This window comes from Mesitornis unicolor, unplaced genomic scaffold (assembly GCF_000695765.1).
Source record: "Mesitornis unicolor isolate BGI_N332 unplaced genomic scaffold, ASM69576v1 scaffold13990, whole genome shotgun sequence".
NCBI lineage: Eukaryota > Metazoa > Chordata > Aves > Mesitornithiformes > Mesitornithidae > Mesitornis > Mesitornis unicolor.
In genome coordinates this window covers 125,155-140,130 of record NW_010159203.1, presented here as the reverse complement: position 1 = coordinate 140,130, position 14,976 = coordinate 125,155, and the positions used below count along the sequence as shown (strand labels likewise).

Genomic DNA, 14,976 nt, shown 5'->3' with positions numbered 1-14,976 from the left:
AAAGACACAACCAAAAACCCCTCAAGGAAAAGCCAATACAGTATGAATGCACACTGCCCCCCAAAAAAATTTCATAGTTCTTTAAGAACTTCACATTCTATGCCACATGAAAAATAATGTTTTCTGTATTCATTAATCCTGCTTCACAGAAAAATTCCACGTTGCTATTCTTATACAAACAATACAGGCTGTGACTGAAAGCTTGTACTCCATCTCTGCTTTGTCAAAGGCCCCTTTTCCCAACATTTCTTTTCGATCTACTTTAGATAAAAATCTATTTGCAGAAGCAATGCCTCAGGAACAAAAAAAAACCCTGTTAAATACAGAGCCTTGGATTTAGTCGTTAAATCCTCCAAGCATGTGTTTGGGGAGTTCTGTTTTAGGTTACATACCTTACATACATACCTATGTTTTGGTATACATACATACCTATGTTTTGGTATACATGTATGGGTTACATACCTTAGAACATCATTTTCATCCTTCAAGACTCTAGATTCTTCTGCCAAAGAGGTCAGTTCATTGTTTCTATGCTGCAGTTCAATCAACTGTTTTTCTAGGTCTTCACAATGGACACGATAATCATCTTTCGCAGCTTCAAGCCTAGCAGATGAAACACAGGAACTCTGTTAAGAACTCACCGTTATTAGACATTTCTCATTTAGTGCTAGAACTATTAAAAGTAAGTAAGACAAAGCAAACCTTAAGTAGGCAGAAAATTATGGTACGGTAAGCATGGAACATTTTATTGTCTACCTGTTAAATCATGATGGATCGTGTATTGCAAATTTATCATATCAATATCAAGGGATCACACAAAAGTGATTTTTTTACCCTTATAGCAATCACAGGGAGAAAAACTATTATGTAAAAGAAATCAGTGCAGTAAAGAGATACAGGGGGTTTGGGGAGGACTTTGTTTTGGTTTGGTTTTTGTTTGGATTTTTTGCGTCTTTTTTTTTTCCTTTTTGTTTACACACAAATCACTCATTTCCTGCTTTCCATCACCTTCTTTGAAGTGTCAAATGGCTACAATACAACAATTATAGAGTAATATTTTCTACAAGTAGCTTTGTATTTTTAAAGGTAAGGTTTGCCTTTAGAATATCTGTTTATATAGTACTAGAAAGCTTTCACAGAAAAAGAAATTGAGATGGAAAAATCCTGAAAGAGTACCAGAAATTCTCAGGATATATTTGACACAAGTGAGGGATTTTTGAGAGAAATTATTTCATACCTGTAGTTTTCTTCTTGCAGTTGTTCCAGCTGCAACTGTGCATGAAAATACTTTTTTGCAACCACAGTATTTGGATCATCAAGAGAGTCGTCTAATTGCTCTAGCCTGTCATTCATAATCTCATTTTCTGACACTAAGCTGTTTTTTTCATCCTGGAGGGCAGCCACCTAGTGCAGATAAAACAGCATCAACATCGTAAGACCTGTTCAACTGGAAAGAACTAAAGCAAGACAGCAATACATCACTAAATTAGTTTATGGAAAAAGGTTAAGCGTTTAGAAGTTTATGTAATTTACATAGCACACTTGAGCATACGGATGCTTTAGTGTATGACAGTTATGAAGCACTACAGGAAAAGTGCCTCTACAAAAAGAGACAAGTTTTTATAACTGAAACCACGGCAAAGGCAGACAATGTGATATGGAGAGAAACTGGTACTTTCATTAAAAAGGCTACCATGGACGCCGTACAAAAACCTTTTAGTAGTGGTGTAAAGATACTCTCCATCTTGCTTGTACTTGACAATAAAAAGCAGGATGGCACTGGCTAGCACACGAACACAGTACTGCCGTGCGCTCAGCAGTGAATGGTTGCGCAAGAAGCGGTTTCAGGCGCCGTAAGCACACACGCAAAAGAAAAAACCTAGACAGCTTCATATAGAGCATGCATTTTCTGCAACAACCAAACAAGTTTGATATTGAAAGTGTTCACAGCTAAGCAAATGCAAATACAACACTTTATTGAAACAGTAAGTATATTAACAGCCATAAAACAGGGAAGGATTAAGAGGATAGAACCTTTAAAGTTTTTCTAGTGAAAGCTGTTGTGTTAATTTTAACATCCTGTCAAACATAAGAGCATGTAGCATGTGTTAGTTAACTGGCATTTAAACAGGGACAATATGCTTTTTGGGTTATGTTTTCCTGAATCATAAAGAAAACCTACCTTTCTTATACTCTTGGAAAATATCAAGGAAGACTGAGACCTTACAAGTGAATTTATTAAGAATTAGTTTAAATAAGAAGCGTCAGTCAATATTATGGCTTCAAATAAATAAAATAAAACAAACATATCATGGTGACATTATTAGATTAAACATCAGATATAACCTAGAGTAGCAATATTAAGAAACACTTTGTGATCATGATTTAAAAGTCTATCAAGCAGATGTAAGAAACAAAACAGTAATTAATCTACCACTTGGTAGGTGTTGGCTTTCTAGGTTCACTCTTTTTTACATACCAGCTGTCACTTTAGCATATATAAGCATACAAGAAACCTCTGAGTAGAGAGCATATCTGCAACTTGCTCAGCATAATACTTCTGTTCAAGGTTCAGCCACTCCTTAAACATGCACAACATTCACACCTTTGGAACACTGTTAAAAGAACACCCATCTCAGACTTCAAATAAAAACCCCACAAAAACCAAAACAACAAAACCTGAAAACTATTGCACAACTCAGCAAGTTTTTAATCTTTTCTTGTTTCCTTTCTGATAGCTTTTTCTTTCCTATTATTTCAACGTAACAAGTAGTGTCAAAGTTAATAAAAATTACAAAGAGACACTTTAAAAACATGTCACAGTATTAAAGAGCCATGGTGTCATTAACCCATCTATTCACACTCAGCAGGGCTTTTTCCTCAAACACCTTTCATGCCTTCACCCAGCTCACCTATTACGAGCAACTGGTTTTGTGTAACATCATTAATTAATAGAAAAAATATCAAAAGATAAGCTTGTGGGAGACAGGAGAAAGCCTGGGACCTCTCCAGTGACACATACTAAGTCTAATGGAAGCAGAAAGTGTTATCCCAGCACCTCCAGAAGCAAGAGCTTCTGAACAGTGAACACTTTTTGACATGTAACAAGTACAGTCTGCGAGTTCAGCTGTCAAATCAATCCTCTTGGTCATTTAAAAAGAAATAAGCGACTTGCTGTTTCTTACCTGTAAATCTAGCTCTTGACATCTTTGTGCCAGCTCCTCTTTTTCTGCTAGTGCTTCCTGAAGATCTTCCAAAGCTTTTTTAAGCTTTTAAAAAATAAGATATTTAATCATTCTGGCTCATACTTAAAGCATTCACAGTTCTGACTTCCAAAATCTGTTTATTTCACCTGCATTTTAAATAACTTCCACATGCAGTAAGTAAATTATTGAAACTCAGAGTAACATCCAGATTCAACACAACAACTTAGGCTAAAAGCATAACAAAACCAAACACAGGAACATTTCTGTTGTCACAATTTCAAGATCTGTCCGTTAAATCAAACGCCCTTCATCTCAAAGAAATGCTGATGTTCCTTTATGGGCAGATACTTTTAAAGGCAACTTCATTTTATGTTTAACACCTTGTAGTGTTCAGATTAGCAACAATTTTCATGACCCCTTAAAATAACCTGAGGTGTTTAGCCTGATACAGCTGAGCCTTGATGTACCCTTAGCTCTTCTTGCAATGTTTACACTGGCCAGTTTTATCTCATCCAGGAAGATGGCATAGTGGTCACTGCATTTTTTTTAAAGAAGCTACAAAATAGCACGCAACTTTTCAGTTAATTAGCACTAAAAAAAGCCTTACTTTATTGAATATTCTCTGCCTACATCAGTATGTTGTTCTGTCCTTACTCAGATCAGCTCTGACTGGAACACAGACCAAGTAGTTTGTGCAGATAAAAGAATGCAATTTATTGTTGAGTTCTGGTTGGTTTCTTTTTTAACTTTTAGAATGGGAGAGGAAGAGGAAGAGTAGCCCTCCTCTTCATTTAAGGCACGGCAAGATACCAAATTATTGTTCAAGTCTGAACTACAACCACTACAAATATTAGGCAGTTACCTGCTGTTCCATTTCACTGGATGCATCACTTGTGGAAGAACCTGTTACTTCCTTGCTCATGAGCTACAGAAAGAGGCCATAGGAAAAGAAGGTTAAATCAGAGGTTAGATAACTGTAAATTCACTGTCCACTGAGTACTCATTGCATTTTCCACCATGCCCTTGCACCCCTTCAATATACCAAAACAAATTAATAATAATTTTTAAAAAAAACCCACTGCACCTCGTGGTTGATAAAGAATCTGAACAAATCTAGAATAAGACTGATATTTTATTAACTCTTTCCTCCCCAGATAAACCAAGTTAGCAGTAACATCTTATCAGGGACTCTGATCTGTTGAAGTTATTGTTACCCCCTTGTCAAGTTAAAGTGGAGTCAACCAGAGGACAGGATTTCACTTGATTAAATTAAGTTACCACACTTGTTCACTTAATGGCAATTAACATGACACAAAGAATGGTATCCTTAACATAGCTCTCGCTGATCACCAGTACAAAGACACACACTGTTTGTCAGCAACTAAAAGACTTTACTTCTTACTTGAAAATTACAGTATTATTTCTAGACCTTCTACAGAAAGGAAGTCTGATTAGACAGAATACAACAAACACAAGGTTTATGGATTTTTCTCCCAATAGGTCACTTACAGCTTTAAAGACTATACAATCAAAATATATTGGAGTTTTAAAGCCTACTACCAACTCCAGTTACCTTGATGAGGGTACACACTGCATTTTCTTCAAAGTTACCGTTTAGTTTTTGCCTCCCTCCACACTGCTTCACAGTCGTGAGTGACTGTAGAGCTATGCTGTGAGCTGGATCCTTAAGATGATCCAACTGAGAACAAGATAGCAGGGAGAGCACCCCATGACTTGTAAATCAGATGCAGGAATAGTCTGTCAGAACAACGTGTAGCCTCACAACCTGTCACTATCAGCTTACCTTTGGGTCCAAGACTACATCACTGGGACAGAAATTTCAGAACCTGACTGCAGTATAATCAGTGGTCAGCAACTGAACACATTCCTTGTGTGAAACAGGAAATCGTAAGCATTTATTGTCTCCACAAGTTGTATGTTTAGGCATACAAGACTAAAATCAAAATGACTTGGTTGGGACCTGGGGCCTCTTGAACCTCATCCTCACAGATTAATTTAGGGAATTACTTAATGCTCTTCCCTGACTTTTGCTCAGATTAAAGAACTCAAAGATCAACAAATGGCTATTCAGACTTCTCAACTGACAGCATTAGGCCATGAATTACTACTTACCTCTTGAATGGCAGTCATGACAACATGTTGAACAGACTCTTCAAGGGTCATGATATTTTGTATGTGTTCTGTGAAAGAGAATTTGTAGTGACTCATGAGAATGTTCATAATGGCTTGAGTAACATGACATACCATTTGCAAAAAGATCTGGAAGAAACTATTCTCTATAAAGCTTCTTCAAAACAGGTAGCACTTTTCATACAGTGCACTACTGTTAACCAACATTATTACCCAGTAATGTGATAGATAAGCATATGAGATTTTAATCTCTTACATGAACAAATTTATATTGTGTATAATAGAGCAAGAAGACATCTGTATTTCCATGGTTCTTTTTTCATACATACATCTATGTATGCATATAGATAAACTTTTGCAAAGAGTCAACAAGCTTGCAATGGACAAATAAAACAATGAGAAAAACTGCTAGCATTTTCATTCCCAATGCAGTCTGGTGGCTATTTCCCAAACAAGCTTGGATGCAGTCATTTCAGACTACCTAGGAATTGCACCTGCTCGACTAACAATCAGGATGAGGATCCCTTAGCCATCAGAGCATTGAGCATTAGCTCTAGTAAGGGGAGAGAAAACTCAACTCACTCAGTCTCAAGCCTCTGCAGATAAACAAGAGGCAGATTCTAACAAGTTTTTAATTTAGTTTGCTTGACTTGCATTTAAATAGTAAGGTTTAGGTCTTGGTACGTATTTTAACAAGTATGAATAATCTACACACACTTCAGACTTTTTTTTTTTTAAACCTACCCTGAGCAAAAGTGTGAGTTTTATTCACAGAAGTTTCCCATACATTTTCTGCTTTCAAGTGAACTCCAGATTCGGAATAGGCACGCAGCTTATTAACAACAGAGACTTTTTTATATATAAGAAATAAAAGTTTCTACATTTCTTACACCGTAACAACCACCTGAAGCAATCTGCTCTCTGTTGAGCAGATTAAGGTAGCACATACCTTGTTTCCTTTCACAGTTGACCGCACAACCTAAAATAAGCTGCAGAAGCCTGCCAAGTTCAGTGGGATCTGAGTTCTCAGATATCTGGTTTAAGTCTGGAATAAGCTCTTCTGAAATCTGCTGACCCAAGAACTGGGGAAAAAAAATATGAGAGAAAGTGGACTCCCACTTTTGTACAACATGAAAATCTGGCATCATGTAAGAAAATCTGAACTCATTAAGCCATCCAGAGAGAACAGGGTATTCATAATTTTGTTACCATAAAACTTATGGAAGGGAAAGATTTTAAACATTAGAAGTGGAGATACACACTAAAAATACTGGTTTATGAGAGAGTACACAGATAACAGTATCATGTCGGGAAATTTTAAGAGACCTAGACAAAGGAGATGTTGTTAACACATTTGTTACAGAATAGATTAGAAGATTAATTATTAGAATAACAAAAAAAATGTTGCTGTTTCCATACCTCATGATAATAGTCCATAATTCCTTGCAGTATCTTCTTCAGATTACTGGACTAGTTGTTGTACATGAAAGATAAGGTTACAGACTTTTATTAGAATTCTTAATTTTGTGGAAATTAAATAATAACTTACAAGAAAATGTTTAGCCAGCAGGTCTATGAGAGGACTGTATACAGGGGAAGAGAAATATCACAACAAAATATCCCCGTGCAACAATGCTGGAAGGAACTTTAAACTATGGACAAACTGTTCAAGGTCGTTTAAAATAATCTTAAAAAGTCAGAGCTTAATTCTGTAGGTTTTGGACTGCTACATACTCTTAGGACAGACACAATATCCAAGCCCACAAACTTCCTCTAACTTCAGTTTTTAATACCTTTATTCTCCAGTTGTCTCCAACATCATCTTTAATGCGATTTAGCCAAGATGCATCAAACCAAGCGACATCTCTGAAACAAAATCAAATTATTAAATACCAGTAAGCACACACTTAAATAAGATAGAGTCTCAGCATTAAATCATCAGATGTTTGACTACAGTGTCTAATAAGCCATGAATTCCCGGAGATTGCAAGCTATATCTAGGAAATTTCCACCTTGCTAGCTGCATGAAGATGCCACTTTCCAGGGCAGACTCTTGAGCTAGCTACACCTAGGAACACAAGGATGTGAAGGCCTTTGTCATGCTTAATTTTTATACCTAAGTGATCATAATGATGTAAAGAAACATCCTCTTTTTGACTAGTGCTGATGTTAAGTTTGGCATCTACTACTGTACATTTGTATTTTCTAGCAATCGCTGGAATTCAAAGGCACTTATCGAGGAAAATAAAAACAAACTATTGGCATTTCATATTTTTTGTGTCTTTGGCTCCCCTGGGCAGCATAATTCCCACTTTGCCAGCACAAATAAGGATGAGCTGCTGAGGGAATTGTTTACACACACTGAGCTCCCAGGGGTACAATCAGAGCACATCTAACAATACCATCACTTTTACACCATACTGTTTATTCACTGCTCTCAAAGCACCTAATAAAAGACAGTTATTATTCCTACTTGTGTATCAACCAACTTGGTTGTAAAGAAGTTTGCCCAGAGGCTGTGGCAGCCTAGTACCACAAACATGTGAAGCGACCCTTAGCAAATCTTCACTAAGCAACCCTAAATCAGTGTTTACCATGCCCCAGGAAAAGGGTGAGCTCTGTCTTTACACAGCACACCTCAAATGTTCTCAAGCAGACAGGTGGGTTTCTGGGTTTGGGGATTTTCTGTTTGTTTTTTTTGTTGGTTGGTTGGTTTGGTTTTTGGAGGGTTGTGGTGGTGTGTGTTTTAAGTAACTTCTTAGTAATCAAAAATACAGTTTGCATAGGAGATGGCAATTCAGACTTCTTTATTATCTGAACCAACAATAATAAAATTGCTGTGATTGACCTGTAGCACACTTTTTCACTCAGTAGAAGACTTGTGTTACTACCCTCTGAACAGCAAATTTCAAAATTACTGTGTCCCTCAACCCAGTACCATTTGTCATCATACCAACAAAATAGGAATTACTTTGGTTTTTATTAGCAAACTATTATTTTTAGTAATAAAACTGTCCCCTCTAAGTTTCCGTCTACTTTCAAAGCAACTATGCATGCCAAACACAAAAAGATCAAGAAATTAAATACCTCCTCTTCAAACTTTAGCATCAACTTACATTTGGTGAAGTACCTGTGCCATGGCAACCCCATTAGTCAAGTCTTGAACATCTCTGCAAGGCGCAGCAGTATTGAACGTCTGCAACTAAAAGAAGGAAAACCATTGCGTTTCTCACTCAGGAGACAGAAGGACAGGAAATTAGTTACCATTTTTCTTTTCCTCTTTAAGGCACAAGCATTTAACAAGATGTCTTTCTAAAAAGCTAGTACCACCACGCTTTGCTTTCTCATGCTTGTCATTCTCCTGTAAATCAGATTATGGCATATTAACTTGGGAAACCACAGCCATGTTCATTCATCCCTCAAATTCTCTTGCAGTGCTTCGATCCGGACACACAATTACCTACACAAAAAATGGCATCAGAACAAGGGGCAAAAGTTTGGAGGGTGGGGAGGGAATCCAGTCTTTTACTACAAGCATTTAGTAGTAGAAGTCATGATACCAATAGAAACCCTTGAAGTTATTTGTAGCTTATGAATGGGAAGAAAATGATGCAAAAGTAGTTGGAAAAACAGTTTTCTGAAAGCTACTGCACACTTTAAGGATGACAGCTGAAAAAGACTGAACCATTTCAACTCCTGGCAGCTGGCAACATATTTCCTTGCAATTCAGGATTCCAGAGTTATTCTAATGATGTTCTTATTTAAACATGCAATTTCAAAATACTGCTATAAACCCCAAAAAACTTACTATAACCTGAAGTTATGCATCTTTTGCTGGTAATCATATTTTATTCAAGTATTATTCCTGGTATTTATATTTCATAAATATGTACATTTTCCTGTTATTTTCCAAACATCACACGACCTAGTGTTTAAAAACAGGGCTGGATGTAGTTCTACCCCATCTACATATTTCTGTCTAAAGATTAAGCAACAAAGCCCCTATTTCACCCTTCTCCATTACAAAGCCAGATTACAGATGGAAGCATTTTATAATAAGTTGCCTGATCTATTCTATATGCATTGTTAAATGCAACCTTTGTATTCTAAACTGGTGCTTCCAGGCACAAGTACAATTAAGGTCTCTTTGTAGTAGGGCTATACAAATGAGATGCAACTTCCATTCTACAGGAAAAAAAAATGCAACAGCTCAAGTGTTTTGCAGCTCGCTTCTCCAAAAGCAATACTGTCCTGGTTTTGCTGAAATGGACACATGGAATAAAATTTCTATTCAGGAAAACTGCATTTTTGAGAAGACTACAGTACTCAATTTAGTAGGACTAAAGTTGCTAAGATGCTTTGTTTCAGTTTTGGCCAGCACTGCTATGCAGATTGCCACAGTGAACAAGGTCTTCAGCAGTTTTGAATTAGCCAGGTGCAGAAGCTGGAGGGAGCTAAAGCCAGAGCAGCTGACCCAAACTGGCCAACAGAATTACTCCACATGATAAACATCACACTCACTATAAGTTGAGGAGCTTGCTGGGGACACCCACTTTCCCTGATGGTCATCACATTTTGAAGGTCTCACCCATCATTCTGCTTCCAAGGCCTACTCACCTACTTGGTGCAACCACTGTATATGCCGAGTATAACTTTGCGTATCTTGCATCAATGTTGGTATTAACATTAGTTTCTTCTTATTATTATTTTATTAATTTCCTTTTGTTTCAACCCATTGGTAGCCTTTCCTTTCCCCGATTCCTTTCTCAGGTCAGGACAGGTCACTGGCTGATAGAAGTGCCTAAACAAACTCAAACATATCTGCACTTCCATAAACACCCAGCAGACAGCTCTATACATGAGAGCCCCACCATCAACCTGATCTATAATCCTAGTTTATTACACACCCATAGGCAGCTCTTCTGCTGCCCTGCTAATTTCTGCCTGTAATTCTGACTGCTTCATGTATGAGGTCTTACAAAACTGAGGTACCCAGGTCCTCAGATCACACACCCCACAGACTGTAAAAAGTGACCACAAACTGCAGAATAATCCATCAGGCTCCAGGAATTTGTGTCTTGGAGATGCCCTGGAACATAGACAGTACGTTTCTATTTAACAGTCCTCAGTGAAGTTTTCTTCCATGAACTTGGCCGAGTCACTTTTTACAGCCACAAACTCAGCATCCAGACATTCTGCAGGATATCCCCCCTTGTCAGTTTGTCACCTGCCAGCTTCACCTCATCTCCCCAGTTTCTTGTGCAGATGAACACTCTTCCCCAGTTGCCTTCTCCAGGGGCTCCAGTCTGTATTGACCTCTACCACACCCATCTCCTCCCACGGTGTCTTTCCCAGGACCAACAGACCTCATCTATTCAGCCAATTCTCACAGGGAAGCTCTTCCACACTTCCCATGAGGGCAGTCCTCCGTTCCTCTTAGTTTTCTGGTCTTCCTGCATTTAAGACCTGTAGGCTGGGATTACTTAAATGTTAAAAATGTTTCTCTCTTTTGGATAGTGTATTTTTTTTTAAACTATCCCCAAGCTTACATCTAACATTTTGACTGAATTAGCTATTATAACTGAAATATTTCGTTCCTCAAAAAGCAATCAACTTGGAACAAACTATTGTAGGTGAGAAAGCCATTTCCACACGCATATCAGAATTAGCTATTATAACTGAAATATTTCGTTCCCTAAAAAGCAATCAACTTGGAACTAACTATTCTAGGTGAGAAAGCCATTTCCACACGCATGTCAATTCATTACATAGTTACTCAGGAAAACAAGAGCTCACCAGCAATTATTTTAATTTCAGCCTTCTTTACAATGATGGATAAACCAGAAAGCTGAAAGCTTGCTGTTAATACTATAAAAATAGGTATATGTGGACTAGAGTGAAGGCAACAACATATCCTTATGATCTGTCTACTGGGAAAAATGACTCATTAAGCTTACTACGTTTACAAAGTCCTAAATTACCTGTCCATTTGTAAGTGGGCTTTCCCAAACATCCTGTGAAAGGTAAGCTTCTTCGGAGGTCACTGGTGAATGACCTTGTCAGGTGTGTCTGGAAAATGGAGCTACTTGGACAAAAGTGGTAGAAAAGCACAGTTTCCAGCTGTGAGAATTTCAGGCAGCTACTGACTACTCTATATTTATAATTAGTGACCATACACTCTGAGTATTTGTTTGCTTCCTTCAAAAAGGGTCTAATCAAGCCAAGAAGAGAAAAATATGCAGAGCAAGGGGATTTTTTTTTTTTAACTAGTTTTCCAATTTTCAAAAGTAATTTTTAAATCCTCTGTTTCAGCAAGTAAGAAGTCAGTAATCCCTGGTAGGTTACATAAAAGATTAAGGGGAAACACAACAAACCCAAGCAGCCGTGATTGACAGCACTGGTTTCTAATACTATAGCAGCCTTAATGCCCCCACAAGAACAGGCACACAGGCTTACGAGTCAAGACTGAACACACCAGAATTGAGAGCTCTGTGGCGCAATGTTGTGATGTTGCCACCTGGATATAACCCCTTGTAAACCAAAGAAATCGCTACGTACAGGTACTACCATTTCACCTGAGCCTGTTAGAGCAGGAGAACAGAGTCTTAGAAAACGCTGTGATGTGCAAGGCTGCTTTCTGTATGCCAGTATCTCCCAGAATGGAAACAGCTAATTAAAATTAAGCAAAAAGCAGGACTCGGAGTCTTAGCTTCTCCATATATATTTAAAAGTTACATAAGCGCCTAGAAATAATGAGGGTAGTATTAACTATGGGTTCTCCAAACACCATGCCAGCACAATCACTGCCTTGAAACTGATTTTTACTGTACTTGCAAAAACAATAAAGGTAATGGGCATGAGGGAAAGGGTAGCAGAAGCAGCCACAGACTTCAGGACCATGTAGTACTCCTAATCTGTTTTTCAAATTTGATTAGTTTTACTAAATATAGCTTCAAGGACATGCTGTTACTCATGCTGAAGACTATCTCATCAGTCTAGCTTAAACACACCCTGACACTTGCTGCTACAAGAGGAGCAAATATTTTTCTCTCAGACATACAGCTGCTGTGCTCACAACACATTTGAAAATTGAATTTTGTTTCACTAAACACTTAATGCCTTTTCTCTGGATCTGCTGAAGGCTCAAATGCCAAACAGCTGTAGATTATACAAGACCATTCACATTACTCAGTAGAAATCAACCTATCCAACTCTTGGGAAGGCATGCCCTCAATTTCATCCAGACATTGTTGAGCTGTGGTTCTCCATTTCACACCTAGATTTCACATACTAGGGACAGAAGTTTTATAGAATTAGTCAAAGATACTTTAAAGTAACAATAAACATTCTCACTTTTAATCCCAGAATATTAATAGAACAACTTGGCCATTGGCAAAGTTAACATTACCAGTGCTGCCAGTGCCAAACCAGGGTACGTCTACTGTGGAAAATGCCTTCTGTTAAAGATGCTACCATACATTCGGAGGCAAAGACAGAAGCAGCCTCAGAGTAGCACAGCACCGAAAGATATTCAAGAAAATTTTGCTCTACTACAGTAAAGAAAATAGCTGTTGTAATGGCACGTGAACATGGAAGATACTGCTACATCACTAGGCCTACTGCTGCTACTCTTATCGTTCCACTCCTACCCAGAGGTGAAAAATATTAAGGTTCACTTCACATATACTAACCAAAGTTTGTTTTTCTAACTTTGGAAATTGCTTCAGCAACCGACATGTGAGTTCAATCTTAACAGATATTGTTTAAGTCAGTTTTCCTTGAAAAAAATCATATACATTTTCCCCCTATAATTTTACTCCATTATGTTTTCCCTGTAACATCCTCAAAACTTTAAATTCAATGGCACTTGGCTTGCAGAACAAATAGATAACATTTTTATTCATATGTCTTTCACCCCTGGATAATGCTTGTTTTCTAATACAGAACTTGCTAAAATAAAAAAAAATACAAGATCTAGCAGCAGAACACAGAAAATCATGAGCACCTCATCTCTGTATTAAGTAAATGAATTTAGAAACCTTTAGAACCAGAGAGCTACAGAACCCTCTTCCCTTTAGATATACAGCACTTCAATCTCCCCTGTCCAAACATTCTCAACATCAGAACTTGATCTTTTTTTCCTATTATTCAGCCTGAAGTTCAAGTTGAAATGATGTTTAAAACATATCTTAGTGTAAACAATTGGTTTATACTGTACTGTACAAGGCCCAAGAAATAGGGTGTTAAATCTAAAACCAGGCATCTGGCAAGGCTGAGTGTCATACACAAAACCTGAACACACCGAGTTGGATGTTTATTTACATCAAGGACACCACACAAAGCTCTTTCAGTTTAAGGCTAAAGTTTCATTAGCATTCCCTTTACAATTCATGATGCAATTACAGCTATGCACTGCGATGATACTGAGAATGAGACTTGGACTTCAAATGTTTTAAGGAGGAATTGTAAAAATCATGAAAAGAGCTCAGCACTGCTGACAGGATTGTGAGACAGAGCTCAGGAATGCATCGATTTATTTTGCAATTGAAGCATGATGGAGTTATTCTTATCTATCAAGAGGAAAATACAAAGCTAAGGAACCCAAAACCAGGAAGGGATGCATAGATTAAATGAAAACAAGAATCTGCTCCAGAGAGGTGAATGCAAAACAACTGAGCTTCTAAAGACTAACAAAACACTGGAAATGTACAAGGTCACTAGAAGGAAAAGGAAGGGAGGAAAGAAAAGGAGAAAATTGGTTTTCAGTGATTTATTAAAGACTTTAACTCATTAAAACTTATGTACTGTCACAGGGACAGTAAATGGAACCTAATCTGATAGCTGTTGCCATCAATTCTGCCACTTTCATTCTTGGATTTCCACAGTGCTTCCAAAACACTCCCTTCTTTCCATGATTTACACTTCACATAAGCAAAACACCCGCTACTTCTAAAGAAAGCCTTCATGCCAGGTAATTGTGGCTTCTGTGCCAAGATTTCATACAAAAGTTCTGTTTAGTAGAGCTCACTCTCACCAAAAATACTGTATCTGCAAGACCAGAGACACAGACAAAGAAGCAGAAGAAACTTGGAAAAAACAAGGCACAAAACGCAAGCAAGCTTGACTGATGAACTGAATAAATAAGTGGTTCTTATGCAGGTACCACCACACATTTAGGTGTGCTGCGACCAACCGTAATTAATGCTCTAACCAACCGAAAGCTGGTATGAAGTGTTCTAAGGTTTCTGCTCCTGTCAACTCAATTCAAATTAATTGCATATATTTATTACTACTGCTAATTACCGAGCAGTTTCCACATTGAAGCCACTGCTAGAGAACCACTATTTGGGCCTATCGCATATTTATGAGACCACGTCTACACTTCACGGAGGTTTACGAGAACGTTTTACTGGTTGTAAAAACACCCGCTCCTCACGCAGGCCCCGCTCCTCCAGCTCCCGCTCCCTCACCGCCTGAGCAGCTCTCCCGCCTCTCACGGCACCTGAGGCCTGCCGGAGGCCTCATCCTGTCCGTGACCGTCGCCCCCGTCCCCACGAAAACGGTGCCAAGCCAACATGTGCCCTCGTACCGCCCCCGCCCGCCTCCGCGCTCCGGAGTC

The 14,976-nt window shown here is 38.2% G+C and overlaps 1 protein-coding gene across 1 annotated transcript; it reads right to left on the bottom strand.

Annotated features, from left to right (window-relative positions):
- Positions 1 to 462: 462 nt before the first annotated feature.
- HOOK1 (hook microtubule-tethering protein 1) lies at positions 463 to 8,553 on the bottom strand (the record flags this gene model as incomplete). Its single annotated transcript, XM_010185901.1, has 9 exons — positions 8,474 to 8,553; positions 7,151 to 7,223; positions 6,777 to 6,827; positions 6,307 to 6,439; positions 5,340 to 5,407; positions 4,069 to 4,131; positions 3,186 to 3,269; positions 1,238 to 1,404; positions 463 to 603 (listed from the first exon to the last, which is right to left on the bottom strand). Coding segments are annotated over exons 1-9 (803 nt in total), but the record flags the coding sequence as incomplete, so codon positions are not given.
- Positions 8,554 to 14,976: the final 6,423 nt, after the last annotated feature.